This window comes from Antedon mediterranea, chromosome 1 (genome assembly GCF_964355755.1).
Source record: "Antedon mediterranea chromosome 1, ecAntMedi1.1, whole genome shotgun sequence".
Lineage (NCBI taxonomy): Eukaryota > Metazoa > Echinodermata > Crinoidea > Comatulida > Antedonidae > Antedon > Antedon mediterranea.
Window position 1 is genome coordinate 22026745 of NC_092670.1, and position 24640 is coordinate 22051384.

At 30.4% G+C, this 24640-nt stretch overlaps 1 protein-coding gene across 1 annotated transcript in view; it reads right to left on the reverse strand.

The window, feature by feature from the left end:
• Positions 1-2475: 2475 nt before the first annotated feature.
• The window catches only part of LOC140062789 (uncharacterized), a 44543-nt gene continuing 22378 nt past the window's right edge, over positions 2476-24640 (reverse strand). The window contains exon 16 of the mRNA XM_072109122.1: positions 2476-7636. Coding sequence (XP_071965223.1) covers positions 7452-7636 — 185 coding nt within the window. The 3' untranslated portion in view covers positions 2476-7451. The remainder of the gene's footprint in view (positions 7637-24640) is intronic.

Here is a 24640-nt window from a genome sequence, read left to right on the forward strand (position 1 = left end):
TGATTTTGTCGATTGGCTCCATTAATCTGATATTATTTGCGTTTTTTAACACGCTATTTCCAAGATTTTACATCCTCGATCACAGCAAAACGTCATAGAAAAGTTTTTTGAATAATTACGCATGCGCGTTATGCAAACTGGTGGTGGATGATGGGTATAAAAGATTAAGTTACTACTCTTTTTCTTACACACCATTCTTGCTTGTATTTTGTATTTTAAACGATGTTTTTTATCTGAATTTTTGTATTTTAAACGATGTATTTTACCAAATTTTAACCTTTTTAACTCATTTTAAAGTTTTTTTTAAAGAATTTTTAAGTTTGAACAAACGAAAATAATTTCAAATCATGTACTATATTTTACTGTGTTTGATCATTAATAAATTAAATGAGAAACTAAACTAAAGAATGATGATATTATACGATCGAGTTGAAGTTGCACGGCTGGGTTGAAGTTTTGAAAACCGGGCGAATTCACGATAAAGTCAACCTTCTAAGGAGATCATTTTGGCGTTGTTGAAATATAAATAGCGTGTTTATATTTCCGGTAGTTATTCGTATACGCAAAGCGCGTAAATAAATTAAAAAGTTGCGTGTGTAGGCCTAAATTTTCCTCCATCGTGTAAACAACCCTCGAAAAGAGACGAGAGTATCCTGCGTTTATTGTTAAAAAACTCACGTGCAATATGTTGCGTTTATGGTGTAAACAATAAACGCACGCGTAGCCTTTTGATTATAATGAAAGCAACCGCTTACGTTACTATGAAAAAACCTGCATGTGTTCTTGTAATTCTTTACAATACAGTACATTGTTAATAATGTTACAACATCCAATGGAATTGTTTCTGCAAATATCATTTAAAATAATATAGGCTTTTATCGAGTGCCGTAACATCGCTTCGCGTCATAAATAAGTCACTAGCTTAGGTTATGTTTCTGACGTCCTCGTCTCCGATTACCAACGGTGTAATTTTCTTTTAGGCTAATTGAATCGTAGCTCTGTATAAAGATGATGAACAACGCACTTTGTAAAAGTAGACTAACCTTTGTGTCTAAATATTTCATTGCAAAATGTCTGACTGAAATTAAAAGATGAAATAAATGGATGGATGTTTATATATAATGTGTTTTATATTAAAAGGTGAATGAAAATGAGTGTCTCTTCTCTTGAAAGGGTTGTATTAATACAATAGAGATGAGTTAATCATATTTATAGATATGTAGTTTAACATATTGTTTGTGGTATCCACGCCATCGAAAATGATATTAATGTTAATTAATTAATTAATTAATTATTGATAACGGCTGGTGGTGGTAATAACTGTAATGATAAATGAAAATGATGGTAATGTTACATTAATGATGATGATAACGATGATTATGAAGATGATTATAACGATGATAATGATGTGTATTATGATGAGACGAACTGTTTATGATGATTAGGATTTTACGTTTCTGCCATAGTCGTTTTTTTTATTCAATCCTTTTTATTTCATTGGTAATAAAAGAATCAAATAAGATACTTACGATGGCTGATAATAATAATGATGATGATGATATATGAAGATATAATGATGATGGTGATATATGAAGATAATGATGATGATGATATATGAAGATAATGATGATGGTGATATATGAAGATAATGATGATGATGATATATGAAGATAATGATGATGGTGATATATGAAGATAATGATGATGATGATATATGAAGATAATGATGATGATGATATATGAAGATAATGATGATGGTGATGGTGATATATGAAGATAATGATGATGGTGATATATGAAGATAATGATGATGGTGATATATGAAGATAATGATGATGGTGATATATGAAGATAATGATGATGATGATATATGAAGATAATGATGATGATATATGAAGATAATGATGATGATATATGAAGATAATGATGATGGTGATATATGAAGATAATGATGATGATATATGAAGATAATGATGATGGTGATATATGAAGATAATGATGATGATGATATATGAAGATAATGATGATGATGATATATGGAGATAATGATGATGATGATATATGAAGATAATGATGATGGTGATATATGAAGATAATGATGATGATGATATATGAAGATAATGATGATGATGATATATGAAGATAATGATGATGGTGATATATGAAGATAATGATGATGATGATATATGAAGATAATGATGATGGTGATACAAACAATGGGCAAAGATGAATGCTAAAGATATATTGCCTCCCATATAAAAATATAAATAACAGTTATTCGCTTTGACCAGAAAACATTAAAACTGGAAAATGGCTTGTTCTCTGATCTGGCTTGTCTGATTTTTGTTTTGTTTTGTGTGACAATATACATTTTTAATATTTGTGGTAAATATGTTGAAGATCTGTATACACACATGATGATTAAATCACTGCAAATAAGTAAATGTATCAATCACATAAAATACTAGAAAAATCTCACTTGTGTCTCAAACTTTTAATTCTATAATACAACATAGAAGTACTGTTACATCAGAAAATTCAGTGAAAATTAAATGATTTCTAACAAACTTGTGTCTACAGTAACTCCTTTTACATTATTATTCAATCTGGGAAGAGTGAAATTAATTTCAATCTTCCCTGATTCAATCTCTTCTAGACAGTTAATCCTTAGGATTAAACATCAATCTTTATATGAGTCAATCAACCTGATTAAAGTTCAACCTTTAGATTTAAAACAAATCGTTTATTCAGTCATGTAGACAGACAAAGATTGATATTCAATCCAGACAAAGACTGATATTCAATCTAGACAAAGACTGATATTCAATCTAGATAAAGACTGATATTCAATCTAGGCAAAGACTGATATTCAATCTAGACAAAGATTGATATTCAATCTAGACAAAGATTGATATTCAATCTATACTCAATCCTCTATGGGTTATTTACAATGTATAACCATGGAGGTATCTTTTTTATACCTCCATGGTATAACACTGCAAAGCAGGAATCAAACACATAAAGAGCACATCTTATCTACTGTAGATAACAAGACGAGGCCATTCAGTTTTATTTACAAAATAACAAAATAATACAAGTATTTCCATTATTATTTGTTGACGATTTTTATCCAAAATCAGAATATTTCATTCTTAATATTTGTCTAATGAACCACAAAAATATTTCTTAATCTATGACAATTATTTTATCTTACATACACACCAGGTTTTACCTTGTTCAGGCAGAAACCCCTGTTTAACACTACACTCTCATTTCATATCAGTGATGACAAGATTTTTGAATCCATTTCGAATATATTTTTTTTTAAATTTAAAACAACTTAAATTAATTTACAGTGCAAATATTTATTATGTAAAATAATTTACAATAAAAAGAACTGAAAACCATTTCATAACAAAGTAAAATGGAATATTTTGATGACTATTTATTATTACTATAAATAAATGAAAGAATTTTTCACCGTTCAACTGTTAATATTTATTTACTTGAAAAGGTATTAATACAGTATGTACAATATACATCACATTCCACATAAATATCACATTATTATCTCAAAAAGTAATGTTTCCCAAAACCTTAGAATTCAGAATTTAATTATTGTCTATTGTTTAATTATTTAATTGAAATGGTCCTGTATATTATATAAATATTTAGTTACTAGCCCAAATACAAGCCCACCTTGAGATGGAATGAAAAGTTTGATTTGCTTAACTTCCGATCTTTATAGAGTTTGGTGTTGTGACGATTGACTGTATGTATTCAATTAAATTTTTTAAAGTAACTTGAACAAAAATATTAGTGGCTAAAATACAAGCCCACTCTGATTTTAAGTTGAGTTTGGTATTATTATTAGTATTTGACTGTATGGATTAAATTAAATTTTTGTAAAAAAAAATTACTAAAAAGAAACTACTAATGTTTCCTGGATGGGTATGAAGATTATATTCTAGTTGAAAAGCAAAGTAAAAAAGAATCAGAATGATAATAAAGATTGATGATAATTGAGAGATGGATTACATAATAGAATTAAGACAGCTAGGCTTGGCAATTTGACGCGGTACAATTGATGTAGGTTGGTTCAAAGGGATATTTGCCTAGGTCACACGTACTACTCGATGCTTGTAATCAGGCCTAAATGAACATTATATCTTTCTTGTTAATATTTTTTATATCCCAGATGTATTTGACATAAATTACATAATTAAGTAAAAATAATATAGCATACAATTCCTGTGGAACAGATTATGTTTTATATCTAATTATTACAATTTTTTGAGAGATCAACGCACTTTATATTTTTTGTTTGATGTTGATTCCAGATTATACTAACCGGTTTCCTGTACTGTATCTTGACATATGGCATTATATGTCCAGTATCTTAGGCAAATTCTGTAATACACTGTCACATATTATCATATATTACATTATGTTAAAGTTTCAGCCTATGATACAGGGACACATGTGATACATATGTGACATCATATCACAGTTGTTGCATACAGCTTTATTTAGGTATAAGCGTACATGTACGTAGTGCAAAAACCTATTGTGCGATGGAAGCATTTATTCTCAAGTTGAAATATTGTATTTAAACATTGCAGTTTAAAAATGCTTATGGGCGATAGATGGAGAATTTGTGGAATTATTCTACCGATAATAATCTGTATTTGCGACAAACAAAACCATGTCTTAACAAGATGAGAAATTATCTACTTAATTAATATTAGTATCAAAAAAACTTTGTGGAACGCCGATCCCAATTTAGAATTTCTTAACCAATCACATAAATACGAATAATAAGAAATCTTAACAATTGGATTTTCCATCAGAGCTTATTGGCAATTAAAATTAACTCTCTTATTTCCACTACTAATTATTTATTTTTTTTGTGATGCAGATACTAACATAACGAGAAATGACTATCTTGTTGCCGACGGTGATCATAAACATTGTGTAATATTAAAGGATGGTAAAGTATAAACACAGGATACTTAAAGTTAAGTTTATAACAAATTCTAAATAGGTGAACATTGTTTTAATCAATTAAGTAGTATCAGCATGATAAATAAAATGGATTAATCGATTGAAGTCTCATCGTTATTTTGACGTTTTCTTTTTAGTATATGATAAGAGTTCCATAACATTAAGTGGAGTTGAAATTATTCGATAAATAAGCAATTCCCTCAGTACTACTTAAAATACAGTGATTTCATTTTTGAGTTCTTAGTTTGTTGTGGGAATTGTCCAATCTCAGGGTGGTGATTCAACGAGTATCTCTAGACGGCGATCCAAAAATCTTCTTAATATTCTAATCGTTACTTCTAGTTACGCCAACTTGATTTACTGCATAATTACAAAAATTGATAACATCTACGAATCTTTTTTTTGTCCATCATTAGGTAACAGTTTAAAATCCTCATTATGTTTAACTAACAGAATCGAAAGGAAATAATTTCAGAAGTTGTCTTTTACAAAATTTGAACAACATGATAAAGTGTGTTACACTAGAGAATATATGTAATTATTTTGTAAAAAAAATTAATATACAGTAATAAAAATTTGTCAACAAAAATAATTTATGTCAATAGATTTAAATGATACAGTTCATTGTGAGTGAAAGCCTCAATAAATTGAATTGATTAATCAAGTAGCTTTTTTTTACTACATGAAAAGCAATTTAAAAATAAATATTTTGTAGTCAAAAAAGAATAAAAACACAGTTTTTGCATGTAGAGTTTAATTTATGAATTTCTTGTTTGTTTTAAGTATGCAGTAGTAAGTAATTAAAACTGTTCTTGATGTTACATGCTAATTCAAGTCAAGCAATATAAATGGACAGTTTTCTTTGTTGAATTTATATTTTCTGGTTAAATTAATATAGACAAAGTGGAAATTACAGTTTTCCTTTATCACAAGATACAGCCGCCAATTTGCCAATCATCACCCATTTATAGACAACTCCAATTATCCAACAAATTCAATTACATTACAAAATTCAATTTCTATATCAAAATTACAAGTTTTTTTAAACTTAGCCCAAAACAGATAATATGATTATGCTGTAAGTATATATTTTCATGTATCCATAATTTACACGAAAACAAAATGTATAGGTTCATGAAAATAAGTTACTTATACTAATAAATTAATTTTTGAGAGAGAATTAAATGTTGCTTGTATTGTAGTTGAGTAGTGGGAGAAAAACAGGTTTTTGGTGCACTTTTAATTTATGCAAGAATGGATGGTACACAACATTACATTTAAAGTAGCTGATTCATAAAGTAATATACCGGTAGTGATAAAAAACTAACTTAGCCTCAGATTTGATTTATTTAACCCAACATAATTATGATTATGAAGTGTTTTTTTTTATGTAAACATGGATAAGCATTTAACTATAAAAAGGAAATGAGTAAATACACGATAAATTAATACATAAACAAATGTAATGATTTATATAAATACTGGCTGTACAAGAGTCCAATAATAACAATGCAAGTTAAAAATAACGTTCAGATATATTACAAATTCAATATTCGTAAATGATTGAATAAGCAGTGTTTCTTTGATTCTTGTATTTATACAAAAGCTGAGATATTTATTAGCGTGATGTTCCCTAATATTAAGATGACTGTCCTACAATACAGGCCGTGCTTTGCTCATTCTAATGTGGTACAGATTTGACAAGGATGGTTACTCAATACTGTGGACTTTTATATGGGTGAAATAAGATGCCAGTGATGAATTAGGCAATACTTAAAGGCGACAAGTGTATTTATATACAGAAGAACCGTTAGAACACCCCCCTGTTCAGGGGACACCTCTATTCAGCAGGTACACCCCTGTTCAGGGACACCTCTATTTAGGTACACCCCTGTTCAGGGACACCTCTATTTAGGTACACCCCTGTTCAGTGGACACCTCTATTCAGGTACACCCCTGTTCAGTGGACACCTCTATTCAGGTACACCCCTGTTCAGTAGACACCTCTATTAAGGTACACCCCTGTTCAGTGGACACCTCTATTCAGGTACACCCCTGTTTAGTAGACACCTCTATTAAGGTACACCCCTGTTCAGTACACACCTCTATTCAGGTACACCCCTGTTCAGTGGACACCTCTATTCAGGTACACCCCTGTTAAGTGGACACCTCTATTCAGGTACACCCCTGTTCAGTGGACACCTCTATTCAGGTACACCCCTGTTTAGTGGATACCTCTATTCAGGTACACTCTTGTTCAGGGGACACACCATCCCTATCAAGAGGACCAAAAAACTAGGGAGAATAAAACTGTTATTCATGGGATATCCCTACTATACTGTAGAACACTTGGTCTACTGCGACAATTAAACAAGAGCTAAGCTGGGTTTTAATGCAAATGGCGCTAACTCAATCATTTACGATAAAAAGATTAATTTTATCCCTTGTTAGTGTTTAAAAGATTTCATTTTATGAACGAAAAATTTCTCAAGAATATCTGCACACTGATAGAAAGGCGAGTCACTAGCGTTGTAGAAGCGACAGTTATCAAATACCTTGCCAACGTCGTAGGTAAAATCACTCAGTTTCTGGTATTTCTTCTTCTTTAACTTTGTTTCAACGGTTGTAAGATCTGAAAACAACAAATAATTTAAAATAATAAGGAAAAGAAAACAACAGATTTTACTTAGAGTCTTAGATGCATTGTTTGGCATTATACTGTACGTGCCACTGGGCAGAAAGAGTATAGATGAGGTGAAAAGATATTGTTCTGAAAGGTAGTGTTGGCCAGCCCAAGTGTGTAAAGTGTACAACAACTGGTGGACTTACACTTACAAATAAAACACTATTAAATTCATTGAAATAATAAATAAAAATTAACTAAGTAATATTAATTCAATAATATTAATAAGGTACCTGTACTGTTACAAAAAAAAAAAATAATCCTGTAAATCAAGTTGAAAATAGTATGCACGAAAACCAGGAGAAACGAAATTAACTAAAAACTAATTAAATTTTACTGTTGATGTTTTGTAATTCATAAATAAGCGGCGTGTTATGTTAAGGTATATGCACTAAAATGTGATTTGCTAATGAATTTTTAATGGCTATTGAATTTTTGTATCAAGAATTATTTATATCTGGTTAGAAAAACAGCTGATATGTATAATTAGTACTGTATGTGCATATTATTGATTAATTTTTATTATCTACTTAAGGATAACCGCTATAATAGTACTAACATCAATTAAAAAAAAATTTAAATAAATTTATTTTAATAACTTCTAGCCTAGTTGATAAAATGGTAATAACATCGAGAATTCGATAATTTCAAAGTAAAAGAAACAAGTACTCATAATTTATAATTACTACTTTATAATTACAGTACAGTAAAGCCTCTACATTAGGAAACCCCTGTTCAGGGAACACCTGGAATTAAGGGACACTTTACGACGAAGGGTGATATATTTAACACTACGATCAAACCCTTAATCAGACGATGCGCCTATTGAGGGGACATCTAAGTGTCTTTGTGTATTTTGGTCCAAAGCATATATGACAAAGAAGGGGAGAGTGAGTGGTTGTGGGCCTCCACACAAATAAGAAAATAAATAAACATTTGTTTGCAAATTTATAATAACTGCAAACACACACATGAAAGTTTGTATAAAACAGATCATCTCAATGCGTGCACGTATATCATTTTGCGTGTTTTTTATTGCGTGTATTTTATTAGGAACGTTACATACCATCTGTTACGTGAAGAGTGAAAATTCACAAATAGTAAAAAGTATGTCGTTACAAAATAATAAGTTACTATAAAATAAAAATTGAAGAAGTATGTGTGAGAAGTGTTCTTCTTAATTGTTTATAAGCAACAAAATGCAAAATCATTAATCATATGAACGTTCAAACAACTAGTAGCTAAATAATACGTACGTTAGGAATTTAGCTCGTTAAAGAATTAATCTTATTAGGTGTTGCATCAATCAAGTTTGATTTACGTTCATGTTTTTCTCAAACATAAAATGATAAAATTATTTATAACGTTGTATTACTAGTTGTGGTAACTAATTTTCAATTATAATTAAAACCAAGATAAGCATGCTAAGTCGCTCATATTACAAATAAAAATCTCAAGTTTTTATTGCATGATTTGAAAAAGTTTATAGATCTTATGTTTTAACAAATGAAACTGTTTTATTATTATGAAATATATGAGTTTTGATAAAAGATTTAGTGTTTAATTCTCAACTATAAGGCCAGGATTATGCAACGCTGGTTAAAGAAAACAAAAATGTTTTACCGGGAATACTAAGAATAAGATCGTTAAATAGCTTAATAAAGCAATAACTGTGATCAACTGAATATTATGTTGTATTTGAATAGGATGATATAACTCAATATATGGAGCGGTTTATCCAAGAAATAATAGTGCCCTCAAATTGGATTAACAGCACCCTCAATTTGGATTAACAGTGCCCTCAATTTGGATTAACATTGCCCTCAATTTGTGCCCTCAATTTGTGCCCTCAATTTGGATTAACAGTGATCTCAATTTGGATTAATTGTGCTTTCAATTGGGATTAACAGTGCCCTCAATTTGAATTAACAGTGCCCTCAATTTGGATTAATAGTGCCCTCAATTTGGATTAATAGTGATCCCAATTTGGATTAACAGTGCCCTCAATTTGAGATTGTGTGTTCTCAATTTGATTAGCGCTGACCTCAATTCAGATTTATGCTGCCCTCAATAAGGCTACTCATATTGACACCTTCCTACTGTCATCTGTAATTAATACTGCACTTCAATTAAAAATATTGAACTAAACAACAGCATCATAGGAATGATACTACCAACCCCTAGAAAGAATACTGCCCTCAACTGGGATTAGACAAAGTGGCAGTGACTAAACCACATACAGGGCTCATCCTAATATATTCTTTCATGAATAGCTTATTTCTAACAATGATAAATTGTTGTGATCTTTTAGTTCATTTTCATCAGGCCGGTAGCTATGCTATACGAAAGCAGTTTGATCATCACATAAGTTTAAGCAATTAATTTCTGTTATTTAATTAATGACCTTTAGAAATAGGTCAATGAGTCAACTACATGATCATGAACTTATCAGCTTGTTCATTTTAGTGTGAAAGGGATTTAAGACTAGAGAGAAAAAAAATAATTAAAGAACAATTCAATCCAAATTAAATCTCTTAAGTGATAAAAAGATTTAGTTGAAGATACAATATAAAATCCTGTTCATACAAAAGGAAATAAAAATGTAGTGTCAAAGTTCACAATCTAAAAACCAAGACCCTATTTACACGGGCAAAAAAATAAGTTGAAGTTAGCTACACATGGTATTAAATTTGACAAGAAAATCAATTAATATTGTATAAACTCTGAGCTTATCCTAAAATATATTGTGTAGCAATCATACAACCAGACACCCAATAATAAGTGCCTAAAGTAATTTTATACATACAGTATAATATAATTTCCGTGACTGTTTATAATACACATGTTCTATCAAAATATTACAAAATTTAAGACCGAAATGTACACTTGTGGGTTAAAAATATAGGTCACTTTTGAAAAAAAAATTAGTAAATTAAAATTTAAAAAGATAGCAGGAAAAGAATTGTAGAGAGACCTTACTATGTTTAGAAATTTAATTAATGTTTAGAAGCTATCATATTACTTTAATTTTCAATTTCTGTTTTACATGGTTTAAGTTGAATTTGGTTAAATTTGATAAACCACAGAACATCTTTACTATAATATTTATTTGAATATTTTTTTCATCGGCATAACTTGATAACAGAGCCATTGGGATGTTATGAATTACTTGGGTGTATCTGTCGAGTGATAGGTTCGAGTGTGCATGACAAAAAGCAGAGATAAATCTCAATTTTATCATATTCATTAAAAACATGTGTTATACTTTTCATTGCTAGCAAAAAGTGTATTTTGTGTGTGCACAGTCCCAAAAGAACAACTGGGCCTCTGTAGATATTAAATAAAGTTGAACTTGAATTAAATAAAAAAGTATTTTAATTTGGTTTTTACTAGCAAAATAATAACTAAATTTTGAATTTTAAAAAGTATTTACACTGTGTATCTATTATTGGTTTTACATAGAAATATATTAATTCAATTTTGATAACTTGACAACTTTTTGTTATTACTAATTATTTCCAGGTTTTATACTGAAAAATTATAGATATATGAAAACATTAATATACAACAAATCACTCCAAATGTCATAAAACTGATTTTTAGTAATACATATGACTTAATTACTTCAAAAACAATTGATAATATTAATGATTCCTCAGACACATCTGTTAAAATCATCACGAGGAAAGTTGGTATGTTTATGGCAGAGGTTGTCAGACGGCGACAACGAAAAGGCCAAATATGTAAATCATCTTTCTCTCACAATATTCAAATTCATAACGTAAAATAATATAAATCTCTCATTTTGTATCAATTAGTATATAATGCAAACGTTTAAAAATAGAAAGCATTATTAATTTCTCAATTTGCAGCCTACATTATGGAACATTGTTTTTATATCATATTTTAATTATTAATATTCTCATTCCTAGAAAATGTTTTAATGTTTAATTTAACAGAGAAAACTGTACAATAATTACTTACATTGTATGTAGAAGTCAAATTTAATAATTAAAAACAATTTAATTAATTTTTCATTTAAACGAGGACATTGTAAATATCAATATCTTAGTTATTTAATAACTACAGTATTCAGAAGAATTCACCGGTAGCCAGTCACGCCCGAACTACGGTTCTCACATGACTATAGCTTAAGCCCATTGGAAATGTTCGTCCAAAATAAGGCCGCGATGCACTAAGCCTGATTTTCATATAATCGCAGTCGATAATGATTTCATGAAAATTTGTTTGAGATGAATCGGGGAGCTCTTGCAATTTTATAGGCGAAGCGTAGCAATTATGAAAACCAGGCTTTACAGGTTAATAATTAAATGAAAAATGTTTGTTTTTCACAAATAAAAAGTCATAAAAAGAAATATTATTTGTTTTAAATGCTTTCTTTTCTTACAATGCTTTCGAACTAAATATTTTTATTAAATAGAGCAGCAAAGATATTTAAAGTAGAGCAAATAAAGAATACAAAAAAGTATGTTAAATAGGAAAGGTCAAATTAAAATAGTAATCACAGTAATTATAGAAAATATGATAAATGCAGTTGTAGCTAAATAATAGTAATTATTTTAATCTTTTTTTGGAAATAAACTACCGTCTCTTGGCTTGTACGTTTTACAGAGCACGAGGCAACGAGGAAATAAAGTATCATCCTCAGGGTAAAAACTCACCGAAAAGAATCTTACTGTCATACAGTCAGCCGCAGGCAAAGATTATTCCAATACGACACGCAACAAACGAGACGTAAAATCAGACCTCAAAGTCAATTGATTTAATTCTGGTGTAATATATTTGATTCAAACGTTTGGCTTTTCTGATTATGTACAATAACACATACAAAACTCCATATCCCTATTAACCCTCTTACCTATATATAACGGGTAATAAAAACGCTCACAAAACCCCTCACAAATTATTTCTATTGTTTTTTATGACGATAATAACAAGTGGAAAACATACTGTGATTTTTATTTAGCAATTCAAACGAATGAACGAAATAGACAATCTAGGTCACAGTGCGGCAGAAAAGAAAAAATATGAATCTTAATTTTTTAAACATCAATAAATTCTTAATTTTTCATCTTGATACTTCAGACGTCATATACCAAATTTTTAAAATAGGCCAGATTGTATATTTATTCATATCAACGATTCACATTTACAAATTTGTATTCAGACAACATTGTTTCAATCAATAAACATCATCATAAAGATCATTATTTTTGAAAATAAATTGAATTAAACTCAGCGAAAACGAAATAAATTGTTCTATAATTTAAAATTGTTCTTTTTATTATTGAACAAGTATATTAACCTACATACTGGAAAATATTAATAATTGTTCAAAAGGCAAATCAATGCATACAAGGCAAAATAATTAATTTCTCTGAAATGAGAAATGATATTGAAATAAAAACCCCGAAAACAATTAGTAACCCTCAAGCGAAGTTAAACAAAGACATGGAAAGAATTATTTTTATTGATAATAGTGTACAACATATATCAACCCAGAATGATGAGATGAGGGATGCGACCCAATTCCACATTAAACGACATGGTTGCATAATCACAAGACAAAATTACAAATACAAAGATTTATATATAAGATATAATACAATCGAAGGGATAGAACACAAGGTAAGTTAAGAATAGGAAGCAGGAGTTTTGTAACTGTAGTGGTGGTTATGATGCTTGGCTACCACTCCAAGGGTCCTGGGTTCAAGTCCCTTCACATATCAGGATTTTTTCTAAGGACAAAAACTCCACTCCCACTTTGTTTATGTATAGCATCTTGTGTATATGTTTGTCTTGTGAACCTCTGAGAGTCCCTAATGACTGCTGGATGGATCACCCTCATTAAATATGGTAAAAAAAACAAATCAGAGCTCAATTAATACTAGCCCGTCGTACAATGGCTAGTAAAAACTGCTCTGGGCTACCATCTTCCTGGACAGGATGCCTACAGTAAGCTAGTAACATAAAAATTGCTCTTTTGTAAACTAAATGACGTTATATAAAAATCATGGGTTGCATTACAATACAGTAGATTCTAACAACAATATATGGCAATTGTATCAAGAACTATAAAACAGTACTATAGGTTAAATATCTACCATGCCAGTCTAATTTTGCTAGCTATGACTACTACTACATTCTAAATGTTTGTCGAGTACAAATTTTATTAACCAACTACAATCCCAACAAAGCCCTACATATTTTTGCAACTCTTTTAGACATTTATACCAAAAAAAAGTACACACTTTAAAATGAAATTTTTCCCTGCACACCAGACCTAATAGTTCATGACTAAGTTTTTACAGTAATAATATTAAGTTAATATCAGATATATTGTAACAGGTTATTTAAAAATATAAATGATAAAAAAAAGTTACATCTGGATAATTCAACTTGACAACGCAAATTAAAACCAGAAACATCGCACCACGCATAAAGTTGTATGTACACAGTGTTTCAAGGAATGGAGAGGCTAAAAAAAGGGGGCGCACCTGGCTAACAAATAAACATACAATGTGAAAAATGTGATCAAGAAAAGAGAAAAGCGAAAATGGGACGCACCTGGTCAACAAAATATACCATGAGTATTTTCTTGATAAGGGGAAAGGCAGATTTAAAAAGGGTTGCACCTGCTGGTAAAATCTTTGATAAAGATGGGGGAAGGGAGGGGTGAGGCACAAAGGGCTACACCTGGCTACAAAGTAATATATCATGTCAAATAAAGAAGGGGAGAAGCTAAAATTAATGGTGTAATTACACTGAAGTGAATACCTAATCTAGCACAGAGTTAGAGAAAGGTGAACAGCCTTAGGGAAGGGATAAAATGAGGCCAGCTTACAAATCCTAAAAATAATAAAAATTGATATGAAAAAATGGAAAAGGGGTTACATCTGGTTTGTAAAATTAGGACGAATAGCATCCGGTTAAAAAAAAGGGAACTAGAATGGTGGAAAAAATTTCGGCACCTGGTTTTTAAAATCAGGACATGTGGCAATATGCAATCTCATTGCTCTAGATATATGCAAACAGCAGCCAATCAAATACCTTCGTCTGACCTAATTATTTTTACTATGAGCAAATTTTCTAGCATTGAGTTTAGCTTTGATATTTCTTATTAACTTTCTGGTGTGTAATGTGTTAATTGTTTGAAAGTGTCAGCTAATCAGTTCATACTGCTAAGCAGGTTAATGGTGCATTCTGCCGCATCGAAAACCTGTGGAATATGTTGTAGTTTTAATGAAAAAGCATCGTAAAAAAAATAGGTACTTTGTCGGGAACTTTTGTCATATGTATGTATTTTGCAAAGCCTGTTCAGTAGTGAAAGTAAAAAGAATTTGTAGAAGACAGAACTAGAATGGTTTAATTTAATACTACCACAATGTACAATGTAGAATAACTACCTCCGATCTCAGGGCTATAGTAGTTCATCTAGAACCAGTTGTACCAGGAAATTTACACATTTGTGTTTGAAATACTGGGGAGCTTTTTTATTTGTGATGACCTACACTTCTTGTTGGTAGTCACCAGTACTTATAATCCGCCAAACCTGTGTTGTTGGGGAAGCAAGTCCAAATGTCTAGGCATCCACAAAATGAATGAAAAATCATGATGTAACTAAAGTTCTTGTAACACTCCCAAGTAGTGTAGGAGGGCAGCCTGTTAAATGACAGGTGGGTTACTATACGTAAGTGGTTTCACCCTATTTATAACTGCAACAATGGGTTACTTCCAATATTTCTAAATTAAATAAAACCACTACTCATTTAGTGTTATGCAATATACTGCAGATTATTCAATATACTTTTAATCAATGTCTGTACATTTACAATTTCTGTCTAAAAAAAATAATAAATTTGCCACATATTTTAATTCATAACTTGTTTTACTCAGACGACTATAATTTATCATCAATGGTGTGGTGTGATTTGTATCAACGCAACGTTTGCATCGGCAGAGCTGCCCTCGTTCAGTCACATTTTAATGGGGGAAATTTTTATAAACATTGAGTGTAGACCGCTTGATTTAAACAGGGGAAATCCGTAAAATGTCGAGCTAAATCTACTGAAAGCCCAATACAGCAATAAAACGGTATAAATCAGTATAAAACATTGCATTTTTTACAGGCTTGGATCAATTGGAGATAACACTGACGATGTTGTCATATTAAATTGATGAACCTCGTAAAGATATTTCTATGAACTCGCGGAAAAGTGGGGACAAAGTAATCAATTGTAAGATGCGTAGGGTTTTTAGCGGGACTATTGTAAGTAAGCAACTTATCTGCGAGTTTTTGTTGCGGATTGTGTTGTAAATTCTAGGCTTTACTGGGTCATTGTGGTTTTCAATTGAGTAAAGCGGGCGGATAAATGAAACATTAGTGTGCTTGTCCATGATCTGGTTACTGTTTTATATATATTACAAAATTGCATTGTTGATAGAATGCAGCATAATTAAAATCAAAATAGTGTAGTTAAGAAATTATAGCCAAGAACGAAAAACATTGAGGCTACCGAAAACAGATTTCCACAAAGGAAAAAGAAAATAATTAAACATTTGGATGCTTGTCCACGATTTGGTTACTGTTAATGAGTGTTAAAATGTTGTATTATTAATACAATGCAAAAAATTGCAAATAAGGAATTAAAATAAATTTGTTTACAGTATGAGAATAATGGTTGAAATACAAAACACATTTCTGTACAGCAAATTAATTTAACGTTATCAGCCTTAATCATTCTTTTAAGTTGCTTAAAAAAATAAAATTGGTCACTAATTAGAGACCAACTTTATTGGATAGAGGCTGATAACCTGTAGTAATAGCAAAATGTACTAGCAAAACATCATCTGTTAGTATTAACATGCTATCAAAATGAAAGTAGAAATCTAAAGTGTCTGCCTAGTGTAAGTATGATGGGGTTAATTTAATGGTCAAGCTATCAGTGAGTCGCTGCTAACAAGTGCATATCAAGGGCACCCTCAACAGCTTTTAAAAAAGTATTCAATAAGAATGACATATTTAATTAAGGAAGCAAAACCTAATTAATAAGATAGGATGTACATAGTGTTTTCTATAATGAGTTTTTTTTTTTTTGTGTTTGATTTAATACAATTTTTTGATTGACAACTGGGATGTTGATCACTCTATCTGACACGATCTAGCTGTTTGAAACCGACTGACAGAGGGCAGTAGTAACACAGAAAATGTTTACAAACAGGGTGGATGGTAACAGGGTTAATTGATACGTCATGATTACCGTCCGTCAGCATTGATGGGACAAGCCCAGGAAATAAGGAGCGAAGGCTAGCGTATGTCAGTCATAAAAACCTAGGCCTACTGGGAAAGAAACGCACCGTTTGCTCACAATCTTTACGAGGTGACGATAGATTTTTATACTCTGAAGGATTTTCTGCTGTTTTCAGATTATAAAAGTAGCCCAAAACATATGAGGACCACCAGTTTACAGACATGATCTTTTATGTTTGATTGACGGCGTGTCAGAAACACTCTGCAGTTTGGAGCGGCGATGACTTTTACAAGTGACTATAATATAACGAAATTAAAACGAAATTGAGATGTTTTGTATTGCAGAAAAAATTAACGGATTGTAAAGATATTTACGAGATTACAATTTAATTTTAGAAAATATTAGTAGATTATATTAGAAATGTATATTGAATGGTTAGAATTGTAAGTACTGTAATTTATAAGTGTTTCAAAGCTGATATTTAAATTACATATCAATCAAATACAGGAATTTTCGACATATTAATAACTTTTCTCAATATTGACATCATTTAAATGGAGTTTAAAGTAAAGAATGTGCTTCAGATAAAGCCTTATCAACACATTATTTCAAGGAGAATTTGGTGTGTTTTTTTTAAAGCATCTAACATGAATAAAGCAAACTACTGCATGAGAATTTAAGTATCATCGCAAGACTTTGGGAAATGGTTTAATTTTTTTTTTTTGTATTAATATTTGTCCTCAGTGAGGAAATTCGGATTAGGCCCTCCACGGACCCACGGCAGCCAGCAGTGCAGCGCCTACCAGGTTAGGCAATGAGAGTAAAGCATCTTGCCTAAGGATGCAATTAGTATGGTACGATTTCTAGACGGTCTCCCATCCAGAACGCAACCAGGCCCAACGTTGCTGAACTTCGGTGATCTGACGAGAACCGGTGTTTCAACGCAGTATGGCCGTATATAAAAAATGGGCCATCAGAAAAGGATCCTGAACAAAAAAAAAAAGTTATTGGGTCATCCTAAACACTAAGCCCAACCAAGCCCTATCAATTGTTATTTCATAATCCCTGATAATTTACAATGCGTCAATAATGCATGTATTGTGTCACCTAGTATGTTTGCGTTGACAAGGCATGGCAAATACAATTTTGACGCGATTATTAAAACATAGATTTCCAACATTTTTTACAACAAAATCGCTCTAAAAAGTATACTTTTGTTGATGAAAATGCAATTAACATGCTAATAGGGAGGTTTCGCAACCTTACGAATACGAAAACGGATACGTCATACATTTTTAAAACTTTTGAGCTGATCCCCATTTCATATTCGTAAAGCGTATTCGTGTTGACGAATATCACCAGTCATATTCGTAACTACAAAACGAGTATAGTTTTTGATCTATTTTGCACATTTTGCATTTGAATCAGGAATGATTCATGATTATAATATAATTATAGATTTATTGAAAGTAATTTACTAAAGTAAATTACTAAAATGCCAAGTCAATTTTGATAAATAGCAGTTTTTAAAGTCCTCACTCGCTTTGATGTTACGCTAGGCCTAGGCAGCCAAGCACCAAGAGCAACACGTACCTGCGCTTCGCTCAAATTTACCGCAGTCATATTTTGGACGCGCCTCAATATTTTGTTGCCATGCGAAACAGATTTTTTTATGGCTTACAAAAACGAATACGTGTGCGTGACGTATCCGTTATCATTATCGTATCCGTAAGATTGCGAAACCTCTCTAATATTAATTAGATATTTTATTGTTTATTGTTTTATACAGTATTTCTTTTTATGTATTTTTGCATATTTGTATTGTAGGGGCCCACATGAGACAAGCTATTGCTTCTAGTGCAGGCCCCAGTCATTGTCAAATAACTGAATAAATGTGTATGAATGAATGAATATCCTATTTTGTATAATATACAATTTAAACTGGTAGGACTGGGTTACAACTTGATAAGACTTGGTAGTGCTTGGTTGGGCATACACAATTTTATACTTCGAAATTATGTCTCTCTAAAATAAAGCATAAACTTACTGTTTAAATCTTAAGTCAGACCCCTTGAGAGTCAAGGTGACAAAATGTGACACAGACCCTTTAATTAATGTTATCAAAAGGTGTACATACAGGAAAATAACTCTTATTAAAAGCTACAGTATAAAAACAATTTAAAATAAAAATGACATTTAACATGCTATTTATATCGGAAACATACGTTTTTAGACAATGCTTAAACGCTCCATTTCTCATTGCGATCATTTTTCATTTGAACCAATCAATTCTATGTAATTAATACTTCATTCTTTAGTAATTTTCAAATTTTCTCACTTTCAAAACGATAAAAATGTTGTCTAATATATCATTTGTTATTAATAATTGTAAAACTGTTATTGGAACATTGCAGAATTTATTATTATGACTGAAATTATTTCATTTAATTTATTCATTGAGACAACAAATATCTAGGGATTGTTATAAAACAACAAATTAACAATAACATAATTACTCATAATAATCAATATCTTTTTGATCATAATGATCATTTATGAAAGTTGGCAAGAAAAAAATGATAAATAATTACTTCTGTTGGTAAATACAATATTTCTTTCTTCGGCTTTATACATTATGCAAATGTCCTACCATAGAATATCCCTAGCTTTCGTTATGTTACATCTTCAATTAATGTGACAAGATGGAATAGCATTAGTTTGTACACAGCAGAGTAATAATTTCACTAGCGGCCCAGTCTGTAAATTGAAGGCTAATAAATTGTGGTCTGTACACATGAGGCTAACAACATCTTGTAGTACTGAAGGGCCTGAAATCACAATCTTTAATAAGACAATACAGTTTAAACTTTTACTCCTGACTAAAACAATTTACATGTTTACACTAACTTGTTTCAGTAGCAGACTGGTCTGTACATTGAAGGCTAGTAAATTGTGGTCTGTACACATGAGGCTAACAACATATTGTGGAAAGGGCCTGAAATCATAATCTTTAGTAAGACGATACAGTTTAAACTTTTACTGCTGGCTAAAACAATTTAACTAACTCAGCTTAACTGAAGAATCGATTGTAATACTACTAATTACCAATGTAATACGAACATCGAACATTAAGGTTAATGTTTGATCATTACAATCAGTAAACATTTCTTGGAAAAGTAACTGTGTTACAGAAAATTAAAAAATAATTTTTGTTAACAAAACATCTGCTTGGCTACATGCTTTCAATTATTCAACCCTTTTTGGGCACAAAATGTTCTACATTTTTTGAAAATATATGAACAAATAATTTTTTTAATGTATGGAAACAATATTTTGTTAGAAGGGGGAGGGGTGGGGGTGGAAGCGGTGGGGGTGGAAGCGGGAAGAGGGATTCTCCATTTTGCTAAAACCTAAACTACACAACAGAATGGTAATATTTTATACTTTTTTATATGTTTGTCAAAAAGTCGAGAGGCGTTTTTTGTAAGAAATATTTCTTGTTTATATAACTTTAGTTGATTATGTTCTTTAGATATAAACAAAAACAAAAAGTTATAAAATTACAGAGAGAAAAGAAAAAGAAAAAATATGTAAGAAAATCTATATTACATTATTATTTTCAACTGAATAACAAATGAAAACAGCAAATCAGAAAAACATACACACGATACAAAAAAAAGAAAGTTCACAATCTGCTCTATTTAATCAAACTAAAGAAGCCAATAATCTATTTACCCCCTTCCTAGTATGTGAAGAAGTTAAGCAATGTCTAAATAATGTAATACACCCCTGGAGACAACCCCTTACACGATCAGACCCCATGGGAAATGCCCCTTGCAGAACGAACAACTCTCAAATGTACACAGACGTTCCATTTCAACACTACCGGTATTAAACTACGATCAACTTAATTTATACAGCATGAAAAAGCCGTTTAGAGGAATTCCAAATCCGTTGTGTACATCAAAAATGACAGGCCATCACAAAATATAAATAAATAGTTAAAATGTCCATGTCAGAATCAATTGTAAATCAACGTTTTGTGCCATAAAGCAAATCTATGTTTGTTACAACATAAACTAGGCCATGTCTATGAAACATACTCATTTTGCTATAACAGTGTGTTAATGGTTTTTAAACTGCAAAATCCTAGATAAAGTCCCTAGGGATTTAATCAATGAACGACACCACAAACAGGTGTTTGCAACAGAAACTTTCTGACTAGAAATATCTTCTTTTTTTTTGTGTGGGGGAAAAGGGAATGTATCGTTTAATGTTTATATTTGAAATTAAAAATTACTAATAATAGTTCTGATTTTTCTTGGATAATTTTCTAGGATAAATTAAATTCCATCTCACATCATTTTGGGACAGCTAGTTATAGGTTTAACTAGCCTGCACACTAGTCGGCTAACCCATACTAGCATTAAGTTTTTTTATTCTTACTATCTTTTTAGGCACCTAGCTATGTAGATTTAACTAGCATATATGCGAGTTTGCTAACTCATACTAGCATAAAGTTTATAAAATGTTATTCTTTTACTGCCAATAATTCTAATATTTCAGTTCGAAACAAACCTGTATAGTAAATAATTAAGTAAATTAATTGATTTAAAATGCTAAGTATGGGACTCACATGAAAGACTTTATAAAAGACAGTAATCACAAATTCAATAATTCAGTAAGAATGAATCATGATTAAAAACAGTATCTAAAAAAAACAGCAAAAAAAATTGTTTTTTGTAATAGCAAAAGTATCAAATATCATGCATGTTAAAAACATGTGAATGTAATGTCAACAATCTGTACAAGCCAACATTTGTTAACTTAATTTTAAAATCATCCGTTCGCACAGACAAGAAATGTCCGACACAGGTGCCTATGCCCTACATATGTCACACATAGGAATATATAATATTATATACAATAAAAGATAGAGCGCCCACTCTTTATTAAACCAATGTAGTATTTGTGGAAATACCTAGTAATTCTGATTTGACTTTAATCACAAAATGTATAAAGTGTTTAGCACCCACTGCCATATTATTTTTTCCTTTTGAATATTTAAAATGGGGCAACTGATAAAGTATTTATTAGCAATAAATGCGATTAAAAGAAAACATTTTAAATGGTGTAAACTAACAAAATAATCAAACACTTTAAATAAAATATAAAAAAAAGTAGATGCAATGTTCAAGACAAAAACAACATGAACAATTCCTAAATCATCAAGGATTACAAAAGGGTTATAATATACTAACAACTCACAAGAGAATATATTCAATCATAGTGTGTCATTTTCCTAAAGGCAAGTAAATAAAGTGTAACTTACTATTACAATGGAAAAATCAGAGCAGTTCTATACTAACTTTCTTTAAAAGTTAGTAATAAAAGTAATAGAGGGCGACAGACAGATTTTTGTTTTGTACAAGGAGTTTGTTATAAAAATTTTGAGTAAATTCAACTGCAATAAATTCTGTTCTGTTTTTGCTTTTTATAATTTAATAACTTGGAAATAATGTATCGGTGAATCATCAATAAAAAAAACTAAGTTAATAAATTTTTACCTTAAATATGTCAAAATTAATTACATTACAAAAATACTGTATTATTAAGACCTATATTTTAAAGATTTTTCAACATAGAACATAAAGCTTTTCAATTCTGTACTACTTTCTTGAGACCAATTTATTTTGTAAAAATACAGCAATAATTAATGTTGTCTGAACATAAAAAGCTTTTACAGTATATAGATAAAAATATTAGTGAAATTAATCAAATTTTGTTGACCCTAAAGTACTTTTGATATCAAACCCCAAAGGACTATACAAATTAATATAAAATTCAAATAAGATGCTATTTTGGATGAAAAAAAACCCATAATAGTACAAGACAGAAATTCACAGCATGAAATTAATTATAACTATCCAGATTAAAAGAAGCTTTGATAGATGAAAAAAAAAAAATGAATTATATCAGAAAAAAGTAGGGCATAGGTAAAAGACATGGAATATTATTAAATGTCTTGAGATACAAAGAGATAATGTACAAACGAGGAAAAAAGTGCGGATACTCTTAACGGCGCGAGAAAAATAGCATTGCGAGTTTTTGAATTAAGCAGGTTTGATAATAGCTTTTTGTATCAAATCTAAGTCTGTTTTAACACTATGTGTACATCGTGAAAGTGATTTATTACCAAGGACTAAATATAATCATGTATTACACTTTGCTTGTCAACAAAAATTACTGTTTGAAGCTTACAACTTAAAGCAAACAAATGATGATGATATTCTTCCATAAAATATTCTCCATTATTTTTTATTTAAATAGACATCACATAAACGCTATAAAAATGTAAACACAAAAATGAAACTATTTGTTAAGTACTTTTACGAAGCATCCATCACTCTGCCTTCGTTCATTTTAATGTGACCTGGTTTTTATCATACTTGCCGTTAATACCATGTATTATCACCTCGCTCGTGTGAAGTTCATATTTTTTTCGCGAATGGATTTTATAAAGCTTTTGACGTGCTTTAAAGATTAATACAAACTAATTGAAACTGGATTATTTTGTTTCAGAATAATTCCTGCAGCTTCAAAAATGAACATTCTTAATCAATACCACAAGCATCATATATTTTGACACCAATATTACTGATAAATACGCTTACAACTATTTTGATCGGCATAAACTGGGGCAGGATTTGTCTCTAGGCCGGCTTAATGATGCTTTTCACTTGTAACTGTGTCAAACATTACAATCCAGACACATAATTCAATTATTTTCAACGGTTTTAATTACAAACATTTACCAGTAAAGAGGATTTTATTTTATTATTAATGTAGTTATATAGTTGATTCGGAATACAGGCCCATCTTGGAATAAAAGTATGCACTGAATAAATTTAATAATTAAGATATTATTATCATTTATATCATTTGGCTGATGTATCGGCAGTTGACTCAATTACAATAATTGAAGAATCTTTGTTAATTACCAAATTACATTTTTCATTTTTAGTTAAAAATAGCTATTATACTCTTTGAACACAATCCAGGGATCAAATTAATTTTGTATGAGAATGTCCAAGGATGAATTGTCAAACCAAAAATAGACAAACATTGGAATTTCAATACTTTTTCTTTTTATATTTTATTTTATTGACCCGGTTTCAGGGCATATTTCACAATATTTGATTTTACACAAGAAAATTAAAAAAAGAATCCATTTTGGAACAAACACAAAAAAAACTAAAGGAAGACAAGTTGTTACAGAACATAAATTTGCTGCCTACTTAAGAGAAAATTGCAATTATTTCTCGAAATTTATTGCAAAAAAAGGTGCGACTAAAACGAACAATAGTTTGCTCGGATTCCTATGGGATTCTATTGCAACATTTATGTGTAAAGAGCGTGAGATATATTATGTTATTTAACACAAGTGATGCGTTACGAAATTTAGTGTTTCTCTATAAAATACGCATTTTTAAAACATTACACACTCACTAAAGCAGCGAGCTGTTACAATAACCGGATTATTTAGATTTTTTAGGTGAAATACGAAATCCTGTCTGGAAATTTACTATAACACATTATTAAAAGCTGCGTTTTTTTGCACATTTTTTGCCCAATATAATGTTGTGAATTCGTGATGGATAAATCAAAATGTAAATATATT